The sequence below is a fragment of the Panicum virgatum genome, chromosome 2N (genome assembly GCF_016808335.1).
Source record: "Panicum virgatum strain AP13 chromosome 2N, P.virgatum_v5, whole genome shotgun sequence".
Taxonomy (NCBI): Eukaryota; Viridiplantae; Streptophyta; class Magnoliopsida; order Poales; family Poaceae; genus Panicum; species Panicum virgatum.
The window spans coordinates 19283142-19308262 of NC_053146.1; the positions used below are offsets into that span (position 1 = coordinate 19283142).

The 25121-nt window shown below is 45.5% G+C and overlaps 2 protein-coding genes across 15 annotated transcripts; both read left to right on the forward strand.

Moving 5' to 3' along the window:
* Window positions 1-1800: 1800 nt before the first annotated feature.
* LOC120659943 (endo-1,4-beta-xylanase 1-like) lies at window positions 1801-13448 on the forward strand. 4 transcript variants are annotated; one of them, XM_039938222.1, is made up of 9 exons: window positions 1801-1930; window positions 8136-8500; window positions 8584-8725; window positions 9331-9695; window positions 9772-9931; window positions 10314-10651; window positions 10739-10916; window positions 11053-11586; window positions 12034-13448. In XM_039938222.1, the coding sequence occupies exons 2-9, from the start codon at window positions 8172-8174 to the stop codon at window positions 13147-13149; spliced, it is 3162 nt and encodes a 1053-aa protein (XP_039794156.1). In that variant the 5' UTR covers window positions 1801-1930; window positions 8136-8171; the 3' UTR covers window positions 13150-13448. The 4 variants fall into 4 exon arrangements, with proteins under 4 accessions (XP_039794156.1, XP_039794155.1, XP_039794157.1 ...); XM_039938221.1 differs by having other exon boundaries at window positions 1802-2539; XM_039938223.1 differs by lacking the exon at window positions 1801-1930 and adding an exon at window positions 2022-2044.
* Window positions 13449-17926: 4478 nt separating this feature from the next.
* LOC120659945 lies at window positions 17927-25087 on the forward strand. 11 transcript variants are annotated; one of them, XM_039938229.1, is made up of 7 exons: window positions 17950-18248; window positions 19233-21668; window positions 21755-21878; window positions 21970-22844; window positions 22951-23011; window positions 24225-24335; window positions 24641-25087. In XM_039938229.1, the coding sequence occupies exon 2, from the start codon at window positions 19350-19352 to the stop codon at window positions 21552-21554; it is 2205 nt and encodes a 734-aa protein (XP_039794163.1). In that variant the 5' UTR covers window positions 17950-18248; window positions 19233-19349; the 3' UTR covers window positions 21555-21668; window positions 21755-21878; window positions 21970-22844; window positions 22951-23011; window positions 24225-24335; window positions 24641-25087. The 11 variants fall into 11 exon arrangements, with proteins under 11 accessions (XP_039794169.1, XP_039794170.1, XP_039794168.1 ...); XM_039938226.1 differs by having other exon boundaries at window positions 19233-21878; window positions 24641-25085; XM_039938227.1 differs by having other exon boundaries at window positions 21755-22844; window positions 24641-25085.
* Window positions 25088-25121: the final 34 nt, after the last annotated feature.

A 25121-nucleotide genomic window follows, 5' to 3' on the forward strand; every position in this document is an offset into this window, starting at 1 on the left:
GGCCATGGCTGGTGGAGAGTTGGGGTTTCTGCGCTACTGGCTTTGGGAGGAAGAAGCAGTTTTGCTGTGAAGAAGAGCCGATTCGGGACGAGGTTAAATAGCGAAAGATGGGAGATGGATCGGCAGTTTTCACGTTCTACGAGGAGCCAGTTGCAGAGACGTTGCGTCTTCCTTGGTGGTTACAGTGTGTTTAATGAGCATTAACGGGAAGATGAAGCGACGGATTGGTTTTGGAACTATCATTGCCAAAACCAGGGGGCATGTGTTATCGCCATAAATTAACAGGGCCGAAATCAAGATGGGCTTAAAGCAGAAGACTGAAGAAGACTTGTAAATCGGCTCCTGCGTGAGCATCTGGGCCACATGGGCCATGTATCTTTAGATTTAGTTCAAGATTAGAGATAGAGTCCAATCGGGACAAGATTAGTTTAGATTGTTTCCCAAGTCTCCGGACTATAAATATGTATCCTTTGTTATTCATGAAGGAGAGCGTCATCACGTCTCGCAAACAACAATTCTCGGCGCATCGCCACCCCTAATTCTAGGGTTTCATCCAAGTAAGTGCCATGTTGCCATGATCGCTTCTCGCGATCAGGGCAGCATTGTTCTTACTTTTACCTTGGTATTACTCGTACTGAAGCGTTTTTTATGGCGAGTAGTACTAGTTATCCTGATGTTCGTAGCATGGCTTTTAGTAGATCCATTGTGCCTCGTTGTTTATCATCTACGAATATCATGTTGTTTCTGTGCAGTCACGTTTCAATCTTATGCTAGTTCTTGTCGCATAGAATTAGTCGCACAGAAGCAACACCCTGCTTCTTTTGTGTTTTGTAGATCTAATCTGTTATGGTTTGCTCTTTTTTAAGAGTTTGCGTAATATCTGCTAGGTTAGGCCTTGCAAACGGATTGGATGATCAGGTGGCGTAGTAGATGTTTTATCTTAGCCTTGATAGGGATTGTTGCGGGAATCGGCTCTTGCTAGTTTTTAGGCCTCTGTTTTAGGTTTTGGTTTAGTTATCTGTTACGTTCATTAGGCCTAGTCACGTGTAGGACGTTCCGATCTAGCAGTGAAGCTTTTACCATCGTGGATTAGATTAGCTAGATTTAATTGAACAGCTTTACAATTATTTGCTTTATTTATCATATCTGGATACAATCAGATCCCATCTGACACCGGGACTCGATCGGCTCTTTAAAGCCGATGCAAGAGTCGTCCCGGGGAGCCGACCACGGCTCGGACTTACATTTACACGTGTCTTTGTACGCAGAAAACTGTTCGGAGCACGTCTACACCCTCCTGATCGGGTATAGGTTAGGTGGCACGCCCGGCTTTCACACATTCTCCGGGCGCGTGACGGAATTGCGGGCCGTCGACGAGGGAGCCGTGACTACCAGCGCCCCAGCAACCTCCCGGCTCTTCGTGTTGCCCGTCGCTGCTCGCCGGTAGGTTTCGACTGACAACACCATCCGCAACAGTAACCATCTGCTACAGTAAACAGCCGTTACAATGTATATTCTCTCTCAAAATCTTCTGCTACAGTGAATCAGTCAGCCGAACAGGGTTATGGAGTAAGACCAAGATAGGTGACGGTTTTTGTCTTTACCATCCAGCTCACGAGCTAAATGAGCTGGCTCGAGCCGGCAAACGAGCGAAGCCGAGCTGAGCCCAATCTCTAGTTTGCTATGATAACCAGCCGAGCCGAGCTAGCTCATTATCTTAACAAGCTAAGCTGAGCCGAGCCGAGCCGAGCTGTCTCGAATCCAGGCTTTCCCCGGCGGACTCTTGCCATTCCCGATTCCCGAACCCCGACGACGGCGCCTCGACTGGCCCGCCGCCCTCCTATTCACCCGCCTTTCTTCACCGACCTCCTCCAGCTCGCCGAACACGGACACGGCCTCCGCCTCCGTGTCCTACGAACCGTCCAGAGAGGTACTACTGCTCACTTCCTTTGCTGTGCGCATCTTGGAGTTGCAGTCTCCGACGACTTTCCGGTGCGTGCCCGGGAGGTGTTCGTCTTTGTGCCTCCAAGACCCAGGAGACGAGGTAGAATAACCAGAGCCTCGTCCTTGCCCTGGGTCGCTTCCTTTGCCCTCCTCGCGCGGCATTCTTGGCATCCGATTCCATTTCCATCGTCCCCGGACGCACGCACGCGCGCGAGCGCGCCGGCCGCCGGGCATTGCCCGTGGAAGACGCTTCGGCGTCGCTGTCGCATACGCGGGCGCATCTCTCCGTCCGTGCCGCCCCGAAACATGCTTCACCTTCCGTCCCAAGCTGCCGTGTCGGCGGGTGCCGCCACCTCGGTAGCTAGTTAGGTAGGTGAGGGGAGGGACGGTAACCACCGCTTCGCTTACCTGACGCGTTGCGCCTCCCCTGTTTTGACTTCTTCCCAGCCGCCAGCCAGCTGCCGCGCGGGAGGAGATTTCCGGGTCGGATGAGATGCGGAGGCGCCGCGGCTGGCTCTCGTCCCTCTTCCGCCCTCGCCGGGGCGGCCGCGCGCTCCCGCAACCAGATCAACCGCGCCCCGATTCCGAGCCCGAGGTATAGTAACTGCCGCTGCATCCCTTTCTTGATGTGGCTGCTTCAGTAGGTGTTCAACTATCTGGGATTGCTTGGTGGTTTCATGAGCAGAGTCAATCACCGTTGATTTGAGGGAAAATTGGCCCCTGGACACCGTTAAAGTGTGGCTTTTGCTACAGGCCACTAAAAAAACTGTCTTTGCTATGAACCATTACAAATCTGTGTACATTTGCTAGAACACACTATGACCAATATAATATCATTTCCACCTCAAACAGGTCACATAACACATGAATGAGGACAGTTATACCCCTGCCCATTAAACAGCTCATATTGCTCTTAAAAAAGCACGTCCAGCAATATAAAAACACATGGTTGAGCCCCATTTGGCTATCAAGTACAGCAACACAAAATAGCATGGTTTCAGCCACATTTGGCTTTCAAATACAGTAACAGAAAATGACATGTTCTACTCCAAATCTACATATTACAGATCCATAACTGAAGAGCAATGACACAGCATATAGTCTATTTTTTCTTGGGATTCTTGGACCTGACAACCTTCAACTTTTTTGCCTTTCCCTTCTCAGCAGTAATTGGAGATGTAGATGCACATTCAAAAGGCTCTATAGTGCCTTCAAATAGCATCCTGTGGCGGCTGTAGACACGCATGTTAAGTAAATATAAATAACAGAAATAACAAATAGGAACACACAAAGAAGTATCTCAGGAGCCATACCCCCTTGTCATAGGACTTGGAGAAGAAACAAGAGTGATGGCTCTTGTTGGTGTAGATGGTTCTAATTCCATCAATCTCTTTGACATGCTGCATGTAAAAAGAACAATGTGAAATTGCAGATTTGAAAAATATATAATTCCAGATTTTGAAATTTGTAAATTTTAGTTACACCTTCTTGTAACAGGGCTCGCTGTAGAAGCATTAGTGATGGCTCTGGGTGGTGTAGAAGCACTAGATGGAACTACTGTGACATTTTTCTTGCCTCTCTTTCTCTTTGGTTTTGGAGGGGCAGGTGGTGGTGCATCAGAATCATAAACATATTCATTGCAAGTTTTTGCCATATGTCCAAGCTGGTTGCACCTACTACATTTTGTGGTTTTTGTTTGAGTGCCCCCTTCTGCAGCTGATTTGAACCTTCTCTTTCTTGGCCTGCCAGCTGCCCGTTTTAGAATTGGAGGCCACAACTTGAACCCGGAATCCACTTGAGGCCATTGCTTCCTATCTGTCATTGGCTTCACAGACTTTCCATAGGCTTTCTTGAACTTTGCCACAGAGTAGTAATCATGAACATAGTCTTCTATGTTATAACCCCGAATTGAGGTGATAATGCATAGTGCATGTGTACATGGTAGACCAGTAACTTGCCAACGTCTACAGGTGCATGTTCGCTCCTGAAGATCAACGGTATGCCTCCAATGAACTAGATCTCTAGTGACACCTTCAACTTCGCCTAACATTTCAGCATTTGAACCACCATCTTTGTGTGAATACCTCCATATATATTTCAGCCCCCTGCTCCTTGCATTGAGGTCCTTCATGACGTTAGGTAATATCTTGCCTTCAAGCTTTCTAGCAATTTTTCTTCTCAAGAACATTTTCTCCATGCATAGCTGCCTTATCCTATCCATGAGATCAACAACATTCAATGATTTTTCATTCCTAATCCAGCTGTTGAATGTTTCAGCAATGTTATTTGTTACATAGTCACACTTGCTTGCTTCAGAAAACAAGTGCCTTGTCCAAAGGTGCTTATGGTTTTCATGTATCCATTTCATGGCTTGAGGACATGCTTCATACATCAGATTGTAGTGCTCTTCAAATCTGTGTTTTTGAAAAGATCTACATGCTGGCCACAAGTGCTTCTCAAATACCTCACCTCGAAATCTTTTCTGAAAGTTTGCAACTAAGTGCCTCATGCACTCCCTATGCTCAACCCCATTGTTGAACACTTGAGTAACCTCACCTCGAAATCTTTTCTGGATAGAAGGCTCTACAAGGGATGAGTCTATTTCAAGTGGGGGTTGTGCAATAATTTGGTTAGCTGGGCTATCAGTGCTTCCTTGCAACACACAAGGCATGCTCTCTAGTCGTCCAACATCATGCATGACTTCTGGATCATCCTTTCTCAGAACACGGACTTGTACAGATAGCCTCCTTGACTCCCAGTACATGTCAGTTGCATGAAGCAATTTCTGATCAGAAGTGATCTCTTCATAAGTACGACTCATTTTATCCCAATATGTGACACGTAATTTGTGTTTAGAGCCAAGCTTAATTTCTGCACTAATGCCAAGCAGCAAATCATTCAAATTTGTACTATTCCTGTCTAAAACCTTAGGAATGTTACATGCTTCACAATATTCCCGACCACCATCATCATTAAATTTCACATAAGCACCTACTCGGGCAGCCAGCCTGTAGGACGAATTGGGATCCATCCTACACACATAGCAACCAATTTTGCCAACGAAAAAAGGATATCAATCTACACATAGATGTAGAATCAAGCCTACAGTTAGCTCTAACCCTAGGACAAATGGCAGAAACCTTACCCATCGAGAACCCATGAAAGATCGGTGTGATCCTCAGGAAAAATCTCGCTCAAGAATCGTGGAGGCTCCATTTGCAATACTCCAGAAAATCCGGCCCTCGGCGCAGCAGTTTTCCGCCCCTTGCGGCCGGCTCGCTGCAACCCCGGGATCCGCTGGGCGGCAGCCCGAGAGCCCCGTGCGGCCGCGCGTCCAGGCGCCGGCACCTGGCTCCCCGTGCGGCCCTGGTCCGGCCGCCGGCCCCGACCGTCCCGCGCGGCGCGGGTCTGGCCGCGGTCTCCGAGCACGGGACCGCCCCTGGCAGCAGGCGGGAGCACGGGACCGTCCCGCGCGGCGCGGGTCTGGCCGCTGCCAAGGATGCAGGAGGTGGGAGCAGGAGCTGCCGGGTCCAGGCTCGAGCAGGAGGCGCCAGGGAAGGATCTCGGGAGACTTCTGATTCGATTCAGCTCCAGGGGAAGGATAGGAAGGATAGGGATAAGGGGTACAATTGTCATTTCCCGTGGGTTTCTATTAAAAACGAGTATAATATGGGTGCGGTGTCCTACAGCTAATTGCCACGTTTTTACGGTGTGAACCGGCAAAGGCAGTTTTTTGTAGTGTTCTGTGCCAAATTCCAAACTTTAACGGTGTCCGATAGCCAATTTTCCCTTGATTTGATTACCCACTGGGAAAAAAATTCAAGGTGTGTGTACGGGGAAGGAAGCTTTGCTTGCTGGTTGAATTTTTTGGAGTAGATCTTACTCGGGTGATCTCGTCCCATCAATACTGGTGAAATGTCCTATGTTCCACATTCAACCCATTGGGATTCGGGGAGATTGTTTGAGACATTTTATGTTGGCGAAGAATTGAGACATGTTCAACAGTCCAGTAAAGTAGACACAAATGTCATTTTAGAAGATTCAGGAAAGTGAAATGGTTCAGTAATGGCTTGCAAATCTATCCTTGATATGTCCACAAATCAGTACCCATGTTCATATGTTTTAACTCAAGCACCACTTGCCGGCTGTGTCAGGCCGTCAACTGTTGCTTCAAATATCAAAGTGTCCTTTCTGACCAGAAAGGCCTGCTATGCAGTGGCGGACCTTGACATGGAACCAAAGGGGGGTGGGGGGGGGGGGGGGGGGTTGCAATCAGTCCTGCATGCAAGAGATAGTGATCTGGTCCATAAAATCCTCCAGGGAGGGGGGCGCCCACCGCCCAATATGGCCTTAACTAAGCTCCGCCCATGCTGCTATGAGAAATTGATGCTGTCAAGGGTGTCGGGTACCACGATTAGGGACACCCTAATCGGGGTACTAAGATCACCCTAAAAAACGCAAACACATGTTAAGGCAACTGGGCCCACGAAGGCCCACGGCCTCCTTCCAATCTGAAAGAAAGGAAAGGACTCAAAGAAGCCCAGCATGCGGCCCACTCGCATCCCCTCTCGAACCCGCGGAGCGATTTCCGCCTCGCTCGAGGGCTCCCATCGAGACCCTCGACTGCGCCCCGTGTCTCCGCCTCGCTCGAGGCCACCCCTCGGCATAAGGGACAAACGACCCTGCCGCTCACCCGCCCGTCGTACGGAGGCATTTAAGTGTCAACCACTCCTCCACAGTGCCCAGGACAGACGGCGTCAGGCCGCCATTCCCCACAGTGGCTGTGACCGGAGTCCCATCCGCCAACTCCGGTCCCTGCTCCGTCATCCCGGACGCTGTGGCAACGCTGTGGGACCTGCGACGCGGGACGAAGCGCGCTTGGCACAGTTCAGTTACTATTCTGCCAACTCCGGACGTCCGGACTCCACCTCATCACACGTATGGCCCCGGACCCGCCCCCTGCTCGGGAAGGGGTCCGGTGTCGCCACGAGCCCCTCGGAGAGGGACCCCCAGCGCTAACAGCCGGAGGCCCGGACCTCCCCCCTCGAGAGGTCCGGGACCTCCACGCGACCCTCGGACCTCCTTAGTGCGCACGCCGGCACTTTGTCCAGGGGGTCCGGGATCGCCACGTGGCCCGTTACCGCTGGAACACGCAAGACCCTGACCTGCAGGACCCACGGAACGCCACCACACCGTAACTGGAGGGCTGTACACCCTACAGCGACGACCACGCCGCCTGTTGGGGTTGGCAGGACGCCGGCGCGATCTCCGCGAGGACAAGGACGATGCCCAGGACGACCACCACGCCTGACGCCATACCCCACAGTGTACTTCCCACAGTACTCGACTGTTGTATCCCCACGGCTCGGGGAAAAACGACGACTTCCGCGGTCCCCTGTACATGTACCCGTCCCTCCTTGTGTCTATAAAAGGAGGAGGCGGGCTTCCCTTAAGGGGGTCGGTCAGCTCTCTAGGCATAACACCACTCACAGAGCACACACTCGTTTCAAGCCCCAACATCGCTACTCGCCACGCTCAACTCCTCTTCTAGCAGAGACTTGGGAGCCTCCCTCCCTCTCTCGTCTCGCTTGTACCCCCTACTACAAGCACTCCGGATGCAAGATAATACAGTGCCCTCGCACACCCTCTTGCTGGACGTACGGCCCCGCGGCCGGAACCAGGATAAACCCGTGCGTTACTGTGTTGCCTCTTGCATCAACATCTGGGACGAGGAAACACGCAGCATTTACTAGTTGGGATCCGGACCCCCGGGTCAGGACACCGACAAAGGGCTTAGACATATCTTCTCATTGCATCATACAAAATTAATTACTTCACTTTTTTGTAATCTTTGATGTTAGCACAAACCAGTGTCGCAAACAACATACATGCCTGCAACCTTGTTGCATTGTAATTATGCCTCCCTTTATCTATGTTATCACGAGATAGTAAAAAAACATTAGAGTCACAGTAAAGTAGAAATGGCTTTCGCCCTCCCCCCCCCCCCCCCCCCCTCCCCCTCCCCCTCTCTCTCTTCCCTTTTTCACTATAACTTTGAGACTTTCTGAGCAAATGTGGTTTCTCGAGCTCACCTTTTCTGTATATATATGGCTATATGCTATTAGATTATTTGCCAACCTTCCAGGTTACACCCATTTTCATGACACTAGATGCTGTGTACTGTTGAACAGGTAGTAGATAAGTGTGGTGCTTCTAACGAAGTTATCATGGAGAACATTGTGTCGAATGGTGATTTTTCTGAAGGTCTACATTTGTGGCAACCAAATAGTTGTCATGCATTTGTAGCTGTTGAAGGATCAGGTTACCATTATGGTGTAAGGCCACATTCAGGGTCAAGCTATGCTGTTCTTACTTATCGTACACAGAGTTGGCAGGGGCTTGAGCAGGACATAACGGAAAATGTCACCCTTGGTACTGAGTACTTTATTACTGCATATGTCAGAGTCCATGGGGAAGTTCATGAGCCTGTTGGAGTTAAGGCCACTCTCAAATTTGAGGAAGAGAGCTCTTCTACCAACTATGTTTCTATTGCAAGGTATTTCGACCAGAAGGTACCGCTCAGTGTGTTTTATAATATTTATCATCATCATTGTTTTACCATTAAGCATTTTTTACTAGGATTTCGGCCTCGCAAGAATGCTGGGAGAAGATGGAAGGTTCATTTAATCTAACAACTATACCAAGACGTTTAGTGTTCTACCTTGAAGGCCCTCCCCCTGGTGTGGACTTGCTCATAGATTCCGTCGCCATCTCCTACAAGGTATTGTGGTGGATCTCTTCCTTGCTCACTTATGCTTTGGACTACTAAGAACTCCCTCCATTCTTTTTTGATAGTCCTATTTCCAAAATTGAACTATTCTCTTTTGATAGTCCTATTTGAGTTGACATCTTGGGAATAGTATGGATGGTCGTTCGATTCCCATGCAGAGTAACTTCTCTAGAAAAAGATTGGTGTATGTACAGTATAACATCAAAACCGAGAACCCGTAATTAATGAGATAATAAGCAAGGTTCTTCTTGGTCATTGTACCAAGATGAAATAGGATTATCAAAAGAGAATGGACAGAGTAACTGGACTCATGCTTTGGACTATGATTTAACAACATGCTAGTGTCTATTATTGCTCAACGGCCCTGGGAAAGGAAGAGTTATCATTTTTGTTAAAGCTATACAGCGGGGAAGAATTATCCTTTGCTATATCTATTTGCTTGAACTACTGTTAACACTGTTAAGAAGACTGCTTGCATTTCAATTTTGTTTGTTAAATGACCTCCTGAATGATTGGCAACTATTTATATGACACCAAATTTTGATCCATTAGGTTCTCTGTCTTTAGTTTTATTAACTACTCTAGATTTTCATCAGAAAACAGAGAAGTCTGTTTCTTCAACGATTGGCGGAACAGAGGGCATCATTTCAAATTATGATTTTTCGAAAGGCCTTCATCCTTGGAATCCCATCTGCTGCCATGCATATGTGGCATCACAATGGTCTGGTTTCCTGGATGGTATTAGAGGGAACTCAGGAGAGAACTATGCTGTTGTTTCGAAGAGAACAGAGCACTGGCAAGGTCTTGAACAAGATATTACAAATAGAGTGTCTACAGGAACTGTTTATGTAGTTTCCGCCTTCGTTAGAGTTGATGGGAATGTCCAAGATCAAGTTGAAGTCAAAGGAACCCTTCGGTTGCAAAATACAGATGGATCAACACACTATAATCCTGTTGGAAGGTATAGTGCTTAAATTGTTCAATAGTCATACTCTTTTGACACCACTCTTAATTGATGATAGAATTTGACATAACAGTGTGTTAGCCTCAAAAGAAAAGTGGAACAAATTGGAAGGTTCCTTTTCTTTGACAAACATGCCAAAACATGTCGTATTTTATCTGGAAGGACCTCCTGCTGGCGTGGATCTCATCATTGATTCTGTTAATATTAGTTGCTCTGGACATAAGCAGTCAAAAGTAAGTTGTTATGTGTTTGTTGTAACCTCCTCTTGAACAAAATGTTTTACCTTTTGAATTAATGTCTTGTTATGCACTTGCATATTTCTCAGAAATTTGATAAAAAAAATCACAACTTACCACCAACTGTTATGTTTGAGCTATCGTGGACTAGATTGTAGGCTCTGTTTTCCATTTAGTTCTAATGTAATCAGCAATTAGGAATGTAGTGCCCAAGGCATTACTGTCAACTTTCTGTTCTATTGATCTCCATATGCATTTATACTTGTGTCTAACATAACGCTTGGTTCTGATGTCTTCATTCATTGTCTTTATGCCATAAATAATTATTGTATGAACTGTTGTTGTAGCCTTATTCTCTAATTAATGATTCCTTTTGAAGGAAGTAAAAGTAACAAGTGGGGTTGAGACTGTAATTAAAAATCCTCACTTCGAAGATGGGTTGAAAAATTGGTCAGGAAGAGGCTGCAATATCTGCAGACATGAGCTCGCTGCATATGGCAATGTCCGCCCCTTAAATGGCAGTTATTTCGCTTCAGCAACTGGACGGGTCCACAATTGGCATGGTATCCAGCAAGAAATCACCGGCAGGGTGCAGCGAAAAGTTCTTTATGAGATTAATTCTACTGTTCGAATATTTGGAAGTGCCAATGATACTGAAGTCCGTGTCACTTTGTGGGTACAAGAATATGGTCGTGAGCGATATGTAGGCCTTGCCAAGTAAGTTGATTGCATTTCTTGTTCTCTGTTGACAATGTTGTTTTTTAGGAGCCAATGTCACCTTACTTTTTTTTTTGTGAACCAAAGGAACCAGGCTTCTGATAAGCAATGGAAACATTTGAAAGGAAGGTTCCTCCTTCATGCTCCCTTTACCAAAGCTGTTATTTTCATAGAAGGGCCTCCTGCAGGAATTGACATTCTTGTAGATGGTCTTGTATTATCACCAGCAAGGAAGCTCCAGGCCGCACCATGCCCAAAAATTGAGGTTTGTAGGCTAATTGCTTCTTACAGTCTGAGTGCATTTGCTTGTTTGAGTGATCATGTTTTTCTTGTAACTTTTGTCTATCATGATACTGTTAAAATGTCATCTCTAATTCAAGAATATTTACTTCATATTGCAGAATGTTCTGTATGGAGTTAATCTATTACACAATAGTGCTTTCACTTGCGGACTTGCTGGCTGGAGTCCGATGGGTTCATGTCGATTGAGTATCCAGACTGAAGCACCCCATATGCTACCTTCTATCTTGAAGGATCTTGCAAGTCAGAAACATATAAGCGGTCGTCATATCCTTGCCTCAAACCGTACAGAAGTTTGGATGGGTCCTTCTCAGGTAATAACTGACAAGCTAAGGTTGCATGTCACTTACAGAGTATCTGCTTGGGTACGAACTGGGTCTGGAGGACATGGACGTCACAATGTAAATGTTTGTCTTGCCGTTGATAACCAATGGGTTAATGGTGGGCAAGTGGAAGCTGATGGGGATCAATGGTATGAAATCAAAGGAGCATTCAAGCTTGAAAAGCAGCCATCGAAGGTTACTGCATATGTTCAGGGCCCTCCTCCAGGTGTTGATCTCAGAGTCATGGACCTTCAAATATATCCGGTTGACAGAAAAGCACGGTTTGAGTATCTGAAGGAGAAAACAGATAAGGTAAGCTTTAATGAATTTCACGTTTTAGATGAGGATTCTTTGAGAGAAATCAGAACTGAACCTCGACATTCCATCTGTGGTCATGCATGATGATTTTAACAATAACAGTGTAAATTTCACATAGTTGCAGAAAAGGCACTTATTTCTTGGCTAGTTGCAATTAATGACAGTTTCATATTCATAAAGTTTCACAAACCCTATCATAACAAGATAATCACTCAGCCGTCCTTAATCTGCTCAATTTAATCATTGAAGGTGGGTTTTTGTGAACCCTTTTGAGCATAGGCTAATGTTAATCACCACTAGCTAAAAAATTGGATTTTTATGAGGGCTATATTATGGAACCTAGGATTAAGTACCGCTAGCAAACAAACCTGGGGTTTTCTGGAACAGAAACTCCATTTTTGTGAAATTTACACTAGATGAACTTTCTCCATTTGCTAACAGGTAAGAAAACGTGATGTTGTTCTGAAGTTCCAAGGATCAAATGCAGTGAATCTTTTAGGTTCATCTGTGAGGATACAACAGACCGAGAATAGCTTTCCATTTGGATCATGCATAGCAAAGCACAACATTGCGAACGAGGATTTTGCTGAGTTTTTCTTGAAGAACTTCAATTGGGCTGTATTTGAGAATGAATTGAAATGGTATCATACAGAAGCAGAACAAGGACGGCTTAATTATAAAGATTCTGATGAGTTGCTTGAATTTTGTGAGAAACATAAAATACAGGTTCGTGGTCACTGCTTATTTTGGGAAGTGGAAGACGCTGTCCAACCTTGGGTTCGGTCATTGCAAGGCCACCACTTGATGGCTGCTGTCCAAAATCGTTTGCAAAGCCTATTGTCAAGGTACAAAGGTCGCTTTAGACACCACGATGTTAACAATGAGATGCTTCATGGTTCTTTCTATGAAGATAGATTGGGTAGGGACATTAGAGCTTATATGTTCAGAGAAGCACATAAGCTCGATCCTTCTGCTGTCTTGTTTGTCAATGATTATAACGTTGAAGATGGATGTGACACCAAATCTACCCCCGAGAAATTCATTGAACAAGTCGTTGATCTCCAAGAACGGGGTGCCCCAGTTGGCGGGATCGGCGTGCAAGGCCATATCAGCCATCCAGTGGGAGAGATCATATGTGATTCCCTGGACAAGCTGGCAATACTGGGTCTCCCTATCTGGATTACTGAGTTGGATGTGACATCAGAGAACGAACACCTACGAGCTGATGATCTAGAAGTGTTCCTCCGCGAAGCATTTGCGCATTCTGCTGTGGGGGGAATCATCCTCTGGGGATTCTGGGAGATGTTTATGTTCCGGGAGCACGCTCACCTGGTCGATGCGGATGGGACAATCAATGAGGCTGGCAAAAGGTACCTTTCCCTGAAACAAGAGTGGCTGACCCGTGTGAACGGCAATGTCAATCACCAGGGAGAGTTTAACTTCAGAGGATACCATGGTTCCTACACGATGGAAGTGGACACGCCTTCTGGAAAGGTAACTAGATCGTTTGTTGTCGACGAGCATAGCCCGGTCCAAGTGATCACTCTGAACATTTAGAGTTCAGAAGTGAAGTTTCTGCTGTATTTTAGCTAAGGCAGTGAGAAGCACCCTTTGGACAGCGAGAGTTTCCTATCTGATGGCACCTTCAGAGTCTATATAACGTGGTTTAAAATATCTCTATTTTTAACTCCTTGTTATATATTTCTGATGTGAGTATGCATGGGTTACGAGCACTGTATATTGGACAGGATTTGTACAAGAACCTTGTAACGTACTCTACGACAGTGGATATTTGAACATCCGCTCGTCCAACTTGTTTTAAATGGTTCATGATGCATTGGAGGAGAGTTCGATGATGTTTCATGGATAACGGGAAGAGTGCAAATGCAAGAAAAAACGCCTTCTCATTTTGATGTCTCGTTTCCTTTGTCATTTCCTCTCTCAAACCGCGGGACATGCTATCTCCATGTCCATACTTTCTGTTAGGGACCGTTTGGAAGGCTGGTCTCAAAATGGCTTCACTAGTTAATCTAAAAACTTTTCGCCTGGCTTCTAGTTTATTTTAACCCTGACTCATCTGGCTTCTAGTTTATTTTAGCCCTGACTTAAAAAATGACTTCACGTTGTGCCTCGTTTTGTGCAAAACAGATAACAAGCCTGAGTATGTTGTATTCCATCTGTCTTTGTATGTCAGCGTAGAACCTTATCCTCGATCTATTACGACCGAGTACACTTTTACTTGCAGTACGCTCTATTTAAGCCTATGAACTATTGATGAATCTCCATCGGTGAAGATAAGTCTTCCCTCCTTCCAAATTATAAACTATTTTCGTTTTTCTATATATATATAATATTTGTTATACTTATATATATATGTTATAGTCTAGATACATGGAAAAATATTTATTAATAGAAAAACTAAAATTATTTATTATATGAAACTGGGAAGCACATTGTTATCATCTTAAGTTTTAGGTTTTGAGATGGCTTTTTACGAAATAATCGCTTTTTCTGGCAGTCCTCTTCCTCGTGCATATCATAAAAAATTATTTGGCTTGTTTGGTAAAGATGGTTGACCAGCAGCAGCTGCACGCCTGCGGCCCACCCCACTTAAAAAGCCGCTGAAAAGCCTCTGTGTCATTATATATAATGCAAGCTTTGAAGACTCGCATTTAAAACCCTAAGATAACTTGCCGACATAATCTGTCAGTTTCATCTTAGCTCCATCAGCTAGGACGTTCTCTTGACCCATGGGCCCAATATGCTTTTTTAACCCTTTCTGGTCCAACATCGGCCCACTTCTTATCGGTTGCCTACTCATCATATTGACAAGTACCAAAAACCGGTGTCATCAGCTCCAGTCAGCTGCTCCTTCTTTAATGCCTTAATCCTCTCAAGCAATTCGGCTACTTGATCCGTTACGGCCAGATGATCCCCATTCAGGACGGATTTGATGATGCCTTGGAGTTCTATCTGCTAGTGCTGGGGCATGGTTTCCAATATAAAACCAACTTGCCTTCCAGTCCAATACTTTTTTATATATAAGGAGTAACAAAGATATTTCTTTTCCATTTCTTGGCGCAAGTGCAATCCTACTCCACCTACTTCATCAATTTCGCGGGCATTCGGCTCGGGCTTAAGGTGGAAAAATGCTTGAATAAATTGAAATGGGGTTTGATGCCCAAAAAAATTTCACAGAGATGAACGAAGATAGAAATGTGAAGGGTGGAATTGGGAGTTAGGTGATGTGCTTGAATCCCCCAATGAAAAACAAGACCGCGGAAAAAAATCGAAGGAACTCCAAATCCACGTTCAATGAACAGGATGAAAGTGACAATTTCGTTGGTCGCTTCATAGGGTCTGTCGTGACCCTCAACGGTCCGCCACTGCACAACCTCTGGCGACTGAAGAAAAGGATGTTGGATTCTGAGCACTTACTTACCCTCCATCCATCTCTAATCGCGAGAGTGGACTCGACAATTTTGTCTTCCTTGCCCTTATGGCCTTTCCCCTTGCCGGTAGCTCTCTTAGGTACCATCCGAAATGTCACGAGGCGCTTCTTGCGTATATGCTCGTGGGCTACTGGATGGGCACAGGAAGAGTGGATCTGGTCAAAAAGGATCTCTAGTATGGATCTAGGTGGAAATGGTAAGGAAGAGCTCGAGCAGATCTTTTTTGAAACCTGCTCGAGTAGATCTAAACGGGAACTACGGCACCTGAAAGGATGGTGTAAAAATGCTAAAAGGTGCAATGGCATTCCTGTAAATTCCTGGAAGTCTAAGAGCCACCCACAATATGATTTAGTTTTGAGCGGTAATTCAGAAATTTTATAGTATGTTATTAACCATTTTTTAGGGATGAACAAAAAAGAGGTTTTCGAATTTCAGAATCAATTTACCTAGTTAAACCATTAAAATAAATTCTTAAAATATACAGTACCGTATGCCACAACTTGAGATCCTTTACTCCAAATCTTGAGATTTGGATTCAAGACTCGGGGGCTGCGGGACACATATCATTGGCAATTTATTTTTCAAATTTTTGGAGGATAAAGTTGAAAGGACTTGACTCTCAGTCTGATTCTGCGATTCAATCTAAGGTTCATGGGCTACTCCATAGGGTGTGCGAGTTCATCACACACTATATAAAGAAAGACACTTGGAAGACTACTCGAAAACACTCAAAATGACTTCAAAAGTACTCAACACCTGCAGTAATTGACTACGAAGAGCTCGGGGCTTGTCAGACTCAGGGTAGCGAGTCTGCTTACAAACGTATAATGTTTTAGAATAAGTGATAGCACATGACATGTACCTTATCCTATTGTAACTACCCGAACAGAAATAGAACTAGTCGAACAGAAGAAAACTACCCAAGTAGTACTCGGGTAGAACTCATAGGCTAATATTTGGCTAGGATGTCCATGTAAAATACCAAAAAAAAAAGGATGTCCATGTAACAATGTCCCCAAGACTATAAAAGAGCGAGCAGGAATCCCTTCAAAACATAACCTGCATACAATGTGTAGGGTAATATAAACCAACACCTATGACGTAGGGTATTACGCTTTTGGCGGCTCGAATCTGTCTAAAGTTTTGTGTTTCTTGCACCATCGAGTTTTTAATCTCAGCAACATCCTACCTACAAACAACCACCTCGGGGGTCATCGCTCGGTGAACTTGTCAGTTAAACACTAACAGTACCAACCCTCCCACCAGGAAGGCGAGGAAGGTGACGACCTCCCTGAAACCCCGAGGGTTGGGGTAGGCCGTCCCAGAGCGGAGAACAATGGTGGAGGCCACCATCCCCTCGCCTCGAGCCACCGCGTCCGCGGAAACTGTTGACGGTGTAAAGTCAAAGACACGACGACCGATGTTTAATCGCCGTGATGCGCCATGGCGAATGATTGAGGAAGAAGCGGTGGAAGAAAGGAATAACCGGCAAGAAGACAAAGAGGACAGGGTGGCCAGTAAAGTTCTCTCATGCCAATATATACTTAGGTCTTGTTTAGATGCAAAAAACTTTTGGATGTAAAACACTGTAGCACTTTCATTTGTATTTGGTAATTATTGTCCCATCATGAATTAATTAGGCTCAAAAGATTCGTCTCGCAAATTACAGATAAACTGTATAATTAGTTATTTTATTTAGCTACATTTAATACTTCATACATGTATTGAAAAATTCGATATGATGGGGAATCTTGTAAAGTTTTGGAATTTTGAAGGGAACTAAACAAGGCCTTATTGGGACGGGAAGAGAACGACCGCCCCACTAGCACGCAGATCCCACGGGCTCCAATCCCCCCTCCCAGCGGAAAGGATGGCCCGATATCCGATATGGGAGAGACGAACCGTCGCCACGACCTGACAAGGAGTTACTCTTGGACCAATACTCAGATTCGCCATTTCGAATTCGAGCGTGAGCCTGGGGGCTGCTGTTGGCGCCACGAGGATAGGGGTTCCCCTAGCCCCGAGCAAATCAAAGAACAAGTGGGCCCAAAGGCTAGCTAGGGCAGTTCATTACCCCTAGGACCCCCTCTTGGGATCTTGGACTGACAGGGCTGTGCGCTTCCCAATGTTGGGGACGCTCCCTTTGCGGAGAAGGACTCGCCTGCCAACGCCTTCAATACATCCGCCCCACTGCTGCCAGGCGAGGCCCGAGGACGATGCACCTTCCTGTAAAATAGCATGATTGTCGTGCTTACAGGCGGCGTCTTGATCGGACCAAGGGCGGCCCTCCCGAACCACGTCACATCATTTGGCAGTGGACGATGGACACTACCGCAACATCCCTTCAAGTCAAAGGAAGAACGACGCCCCGGGAAATCGCACATGCCGAGGTGACGTAAAAGAATCTGGGGTAATGTAAGGACCTCAGAAAGACCCCATCACATCCCAGAGTTTCTTGCCGGAAAACTCCGGACTGCGGCAGGGCGTGGCACATAAGACGGAGTCCTATGCCGTGGACAGGTGCCGACCCTCCCTCGTCGGGTGCCACATTCACAACTAAACCTCCCTCGGAGCCAGGAGGATGTTTATAAATAGGGTACATGTGCAACATGTAAAAGGATTGGATTCTATTGAATTCAACTCTACTAAATACTATCACGAACACACAGGACGTAGGGTATTACACTCTCTAAGCGGTCAGAACCTGTCCAAACGACCTTGTCCCCTTAGTCACACATATCATATATTACTACGTGTTATATCACTTACCGAATCTCTAAACGGTTCTCACGAATCCTGCTCGTGGTACTCACCCACCGTTAGTGTGTCATGTTGAATGTGAAAAGACCATTTTACCCTTCTCCTCACTGGTCCCATTTCCGATCATCTCGAATCTCTCCCTGTCACACTCTGTCCCTGTTCCTCTCCTCGAAACCCTAGATCGACTTTCGGCGGCGGCGGCGGCTGCGGAGGTGCACGACCACGCTCGGCCTGCATCGCGTGGCACAAGAGACCGGCGGGCGACGTGCCCCCCCCCCCCGGGACGGGGCGGCGGTGCAGTTGCTGGCCCCCTGCGCGACGGGCAGCGGCGCACGCGCGGACCACCCCCCGCGCTACGGGCGGTGGTGTGGGGAGAACCGTCGGACAGGAGGAGTTCGAAGGAGAATTCGGAATCGATTCGATCGACTCTGTGATTTGGATCAGGCAAGTTCGTTGGTTCCCTTGGGCCTTCACCTATTGGCTGTGCTCAGCTGCCTCGGCAAAACCACCGGACCAGCCGGCAGCCGTACATCATATTCTTTCTCACGCCCGCAGCTCGCTTGTCCTCCGCAATCCATGGTGGTGGCTGATGTCTGTGGCTCAGCAGAAACGGAGGGGCAGGGGCAGCCGGAGCATGAGGGTGCGAGCACGCCGGTCGGTCCCGTCTAGAGGGTGGCTCTGCCCCTGAGAGTAGGCAGCTGGAGTGGTCGCCAGCGGCGGCGTAGAACAACTACGACTCGTTGGGCAGTGGACCGCTGCGAAATTTTATTTTCCCTGATCGCAGATTTTCTTTGAAATCCAAATATCTACATCCTGCTGTTTTTTCCTTAAATTCAAATTTATTGGATGCAAAACTGTTCGGGCACATCAGGGGCAAATGGTCTTTTCGCAGTCTGACTTAACACCGTTACTGTTAAAAATAGATGGTAATGCCAAATAGGGAACCAAATTTGGATGCCAAGGAATTTTCTCTTGCTTCTTAGGGGGTAGGTCAGATGCATACCATCCTGCCAGCCGAATTGATTGAGTCGCTACCGTGCTTCCCCTCGCCGCGGAATTGCGGTCCGCGAGCGATTTGGCACCCTCTCCGATACTGCTATCTGCCTGCTGTGTTTACTTCATCGAAATATGTCTTGTTCATTGTCTTGTTGATGCGGCAGCAGGGAATTTGGAAATTGCTTTTAGAATCTTCTTCAAAATTGGTCTAATACACTGTAGCTTCTTCCCCCTTAAGAAGTGAAGTATTTCAGTAGGCAAAAGGTTCTCAGCTTTTCGTCGCAATGGTTGAACCTTTTCTATTTCATTCCATATGTTTCCAATATGTCTTGTTCATTATCTGTGCTGTCACAATAGTATACTGGGTTCGCCTCTGTTTACAACTGTTGTAAGTTTTAAAATTTTAAGTAACATTTGATTCCCTTTGCGCAGGGTTTGGAAACTTCTTGTATGCTCACATATTCAGTGCTGATTGGTGCAAATAGTTTGGGGGCTGAGGTCCGAAATTCTGTGAATCAATTGTAAAAAGGCTATTTGAGGTGCGAAGAAATGGAATGCAACAGGGATGAGGCCCAAAGGGCAATGGATATTGCAAAGAAGAAGTTTGAAATGAGGGACCTGCCGGGTGCCATGAAATTCGCTCTCAAGGCTCGGGCGCTCTTTCCTGATCTTGAAGGCATTGCTCAGATGATTGCCAACTTTGATATCTATCTTGCTTCAGAGGTGAAGGTTGCTGGCGAGAAGGACTGGTACTCTATCCTTTCTGTTGCCCCATCAGCGGATGATGAACTGATCAAGAAACAGTACAGGAGGTTGGTTCTTCAGCTCCACCCTGACAAGAACAAGCAAGTGGGTGCTGAGGGTGCTTTTCAGATGGTCCAAGAGGCATATACACTGCTATCCGATAAAGCCAAGAGGGTAGTATACGACCAAAAGAGGAATGTAAGGCTCCAACAGAGGACAGCTCAATCAAGTAAGGCAAGTGCGGCTCCTGGTGTATCTAATGGCTTCTATAATTTTGCTGCCAATGCTGCTGCCACCTCCAAGCCGACGGTAAAAAAGCAAACAGTGGGACCAACAGCACCTGCCGTGCGCCCCTGCCCGCGCCCACCTCAACCTCCACCACCATCCGCCGTGCCCCCTCATGCGCCTACACCTGCACCTGGGTCAAAACCTTCTACATTTTGGACCTCATGCAACAAATGCAAGATGAACTATGAGTACCTCAGGGTGTATCTGAACCACCATCTTCGTTGCCCTAGCTGCCGTGAGCCGTTCCTAGCAAAAGAGGTACCAATACCACCAACTAAGACCGTGGGACAGGATTCAAACATTGGTGGTGCAAAACAAAATACAAGCACTAATAGAAATATGCAGTGGGGTCCATTTTCAAGGGCTGCTGGTGCAGCTAGCGCCACTACATCATCTGCTGCTGCTGCTCAAGCTGCTAATGTAGTTCACCAGACTTACGAAAAAGTTAAGAGGGAGAGGGAGGAGGCACAAGCTGCGGCAAGAAGGGAAGAGGCTCTTCGGCGGAAGTACAATCCTCTAAAAAGTCATGCAAGCATGTCAGAGAAAGTTTTGGTTAACGATGCTGGAGTTGGTTCTTCATCAGTCATATCAGGTCCTGGAGCAAATTGTTTTAGAGTGCCTGGTGTGAATATATCTTTTTCAAGCAACATTGGGGCCTATGAGTTTCAAGGTGTTAATGGTGGACCCAATTGGAAATTCAGGCCTCCAATCCACATAAGTTTAGCCAAGACCTTCTCCCAGTTGGATGTTAGGGGTCTTTTGCTGGAAAAAGCGAAAAGCGAGCTGAAAAACAAGTTAACAGAAATGAAAAGTAAAACATCCCAAGTTGCTGCTAGTGGAAAAACAACCAAGAAACATGTGGTTAAGGAAAATGGAGGGGATAATGAAGCTGTAGCATCAGATGATTCTACTACTAATAAAGATGTTCATGCTGATCCAAATGCGATTGGTTCAAATACTAACTCAGATGCTGAAAATGAAGATGATGACCCCTTGTCATATAATGTTCCTGATCCTGATTTCCATGATTTTGACAAGGATCGCACTGAGGAATCTTTTCAAAGTGATCAAATTTGGGCTACATATGATGATGAGGATGGTATGCCTCGTTATTATGCATTTATTCAGAAAGTTTTCTCTTTGAAACCATTCAAGCTCAAAATAAGCTATCTCGAAACAAAGACAAATAGTGAATTTGGGCCTTTGAATTGGGTTTCTTCTGGCTTCACAAAGACATGTGGTGATTTCAGGACTGGTAAATCTGAAACTTGTGATATAGTCAACATGTTCTCGCACCAGATGAAATGGGAGAAAGGGCTGCGTGGGGTTATCAAAATTTATCCACAAAAAGGTGACATCTGGGCTATTTATCGGAATTGGTCCCCTGAATGGAATGAAGACACTCCAGATAATGTGATCCATGCCTATGATGTGGTTGAGGTACTAGATGGTTATGATGAAGATGATGGCATCTCCGTTATTCCCTTAGTTAAAGTTTCCGGGTTTCGAACAGTATTTGAGCGCCATCAGGATGTGAATGCTGCCATGAAGATTCCCAAAGAAGAGATGTTTCGGTTTTCACATCAAGTGCCTTTTTACAGGATGTCAGGCAAAGAAGCTCCAAATGTCCCAAAAGATAGCTATGAGCTTGACCCAGCTGCTATTTCTAAAGAACTTCTTCAAGAGACCACAGAAACAGTGGAGGCAAATGGAACCTCCTAGTGTTGATTAAGACTATTAAATATGGTCTGCCTTGGTTGACCTTCCATTTTGAAGCAACAGTTCTCCCCAATCACCATGACGATAGTATGCTTTTGACAAGTATTCCTTCTTATGGTACCTGTTATCTTCCTGAATCCTGAGTGCATATGTGATTATTTCAAACTATCAAATCACACACCTGCATCTACTATGATAAATAGGCTGTTCTTTGATCCATAGTTTCATATTATGGTATTATGCGGTCAACGAGTGGATGGCTCCTGGCTGTACTACTACCATTGGCTTTTGAACAGAAAGTTTGCATAATAACTAACATGGGTGCAAGTAAGGTGTTGCTCACTGTAGTGTAACTTATTACAAGTAACTCGAGTTTTTCTTTTTCACTTCTTTTCTCTGTTTCTTCCTGTTGTGTTAGTGGATCCTTTTGGAGAACAGAAGAAGTACTGAACCTGGCTTCTATTTTGGGACTGGAGATAACAGTAGCTGTAGCTTATGAATGGTCTCTGTGCTGCTTGAAAATCATGATTGGTTTATCTACAATGTAGAAATCGACAATCAAGATCAGACTGTTTTTTTAAAAAAACATTGTGGCCACTAGTTTCACTTGTGCTGCTGAAAGGTCCAAGTTAGGAAACATAACAATCAATGTGTTCTGTGAGCAAAATGTAATGGTCATTATTCCGTAGGAGACTGTAGAGAATTTGGATTACTTCAAGTAGTCTGGGCTATGTATGTTACCAAGGCCCCATTTGGCCCATGTATGTTGATATATTTGTATATCCATGAGGAGTACAGAAAGATCTTGATTTCAAACCCAAAACATACTAAACAAGATGGAGAGCATAAATGAAATCTGCAGCATTGTGATTTACTGATTTTAATTGCTTCGAATAAATGAGAGTTACGCATCTAAACAGAAGTACATGGGTTGTACACACAGTAGCAAGCCGATCTGATTAGCAACCAACCAAACCTAGACCTAGAGTTAGGTACTCCATGAATATATGCCGCTCGATACAACTATGTGTTACCATATTGTACCCACATGTTACCTTATCACTTCACATTAATAATACTGATATAGTAATGTGTTACTATTAAGTATGCATGTAACCACTTTCCAGTAAAGTACAAAATGAGTGAGCTTTGTTACTCGATGCCTCTGGTATCTTTTTTTTCTGTGTGAGTTTTTTTAAGGCAAAATTGGCCGGTGAACACCATTCAAAGCTGGCTTTTGCCACAAGACAATGAAAAAATGATGTCTTTGATGAAAGACACTGCATAAGAGTGGTAATTTGCTATAGAACACTAGACCTATTATAATATTCAATTTTAATAGTAAGCTACAGGCATTGACCTTCTTATCCTTGACAATCTTTTACTTGCACTGCACCAGGCTCCAAGTGTCCGAGTTTGCTGCCGGAGCACTGCCACCCACTCTGTCTTCTCCAACCATGGTAGGCCGTGCCATCCTCCACCTAAGCATGCACCTTACTGTTGAGCCCCCTCCTTCCTATGCCTGGATCCGAGCTGCCGTGCGCAAGAGCGCTGGCCATGGCGACCAGGCCATACTGTAGGCTGGCCCATCCACCCCTCCCTTGTGTGCTGCGCAGGGCGCAGCTGGCCCATCCACCCCTCCCTTGTGTGCTGCGCAGGGCGCGCTGGCCAATCTGCAGGCTGGCCAGTCCGCCCCTCCCTCGCACGCTAGGTAGGAAGCGTTGGCCAAGCCTCAGCCCGGCCTGTACACCCCTCCCTCGCGCACCGGGCAGGGGGCGCTGCCAAGCCGTAGGCGGCGGACCCATCCATTCTATAGAGGGGAGGAGAGGGGCGTCGCTAGGGTAGCGCGATGGCAGTGCTAAGGGCTCGGGAGGGCTGTGTGCCGGGAGGAAAGTGGCGTGCCTCCGCTGGTTTGCGAGAAGAAAGAGGGCACTACGAGAAGGAGAAATTGGTTTGCGGGAGAGGATAACATAGTAATGGAAACTTCATCATTTCGCGTAGCTCTCCAATTAAACAGAATAAATTAATCGGTATGGTGTCCCCTAGCAAATATACATGTTTTTTTAGTTTCTCTGAGCAAATACGGTATTTTTTAGTGGTTCATGGCAAAGATCTTATTTCAATGGTGTACAGAGGTAAATTTTGACTTTTTTTTAACCCTATGCCTAGGTAGTATGTACATATCTTTTGTTAAGCACACTCCATGCTGCACAGCACACAAGAAACTTTTTTTTTATGTGAGGTGTTCCAATATGTAGTTATTGTAGGAGTATGTATATCAAATAAAAATTGTCATAGGAAAGGATCAAATGAAGTTCTATTACATGTCTGGGCTCAGGACAAGCCATTGTACCTCAATTATGGCTATTTTGAGCTCTTTTTTAATACCTTTTGGTCGATTTGTTTTGATAGCCTGCATTTTCCAGACATTTTACTAAGCAAACAATTTATGGGATTTACAACCTATGTTATTTTATCTTACTGTTTCCTTTGTCTGTTTTGGCTATTTTGAGCTTACTGTTTTTGGTTGCCTTGTTTTGATGCCTGCATTTTTTATTTGATGCCTTGTTTTGATGCCTGCATTTTTTTCCACACATTTTACTAACTGAACAGATTTTGGGATTTACAACCTTTATTATTTTATCTAACTGTTTCCTTTTGTATGTGATGTAGGGAAGAAGCACATACCGTGGGTCAGCATCCATTGTACATTGCTTGGGAAACTATAAGCCACATGTTCTCACTACTTGTGTTGCTGATGCTGTGCTCTTCCTAGCACCTATGGTACGATATTCATGCTTTTATAGCTCTTATGTTTGCTAATCGTGTGATGCTCTTTGTTGTTTGCCACTCTTAATGTGTGATGAACCTGGATAAATTTGTGTGCTGAGATATAAGGTTACCTTTAACTTTCTTGGTCTGTGTGTCATGAGTTATATGGCTTGATTTCAGCTGTTGATAATCTCAAATTTCTTCAGACAGACATTGTCTTATTCATTGAACAAGGGCCATTTGTGTATCAACTTATTTATTTAGGTGGAATAAGTTCTGATCAAGTGATCAGTGTGAACTTTACATGTTTTTTTCAGGAGGGTGGATGGAAAGGCTGGGCTGCTGGTGTGAAATATCTTGGGGGGGGGGGGGGGGGGCAGGGGGCATCAATGCTTAAAGCAAGCTTAAGCAGCAGAATACCTTGTGGGTCAAGGAAGTAGTGTTGACCTGCTATTTCTTTCATCTCAAGTCCTCTTAAACAAAGTGACGAAAAGATTGTTTCTGTTGAAACCTTTTCATCTGACATTAGGTTAGGTCATGGATAGGTGAAAGATATGTCATCGATTAAAAAATTGTTTCATACATCATGGGCTATGATAGATTGAAAGCTATAGGAAACGATAAGGATAGTTACCCGTCTAAGCAAGTACTAATAGATGCAAGCCTCTTTGAGCTTGAAGAGCATGCTGTTCAGTTTGTCGAAGAATTTATTGCACAAAAGAATGATTGAGAAGTTAATATCATTCACTCTGCTGAAGGCAATATGGTAAGGGGCTAAGGGCAATCTTGAACAGGGGA

What these genes read in the sequence shown, in the direction of transcription:
- LOC120659943 (XM_039938221.1), top strand. Translation starts at nt 2,438, where the DNA reads ATGCGGAGGCGCCGCGGCTGGCTCTCGTCCCTCTTCCGCCCTCGCCGG. An exon ending in AACTATGTTTCTATTGCAAG is followed by an intron (nt 8,501 to 8,583) that starts GTATTTCGACCA and finishes ATTTTTTACTAG; the next exon opens with GATTTCGGCCTCGCAAGAAT. An exon ending in CTGGACATAAGCAGTCAAAA is followed by an intron (nt 9,932 to 10,313) that starts GTAAGTTGTTAT and finishes TTCCTTTTGAAG; the next exon opens with GAAGTAAAAGTAACAAGTGG.
- LOC120659945 (XM_039938235.1), top strand. Translation starts at nt 19,350, where the DNA reads ATGGAATGCAACAGGGATGAGGCCCAAAGGGCAATGGATATTGCAAAG.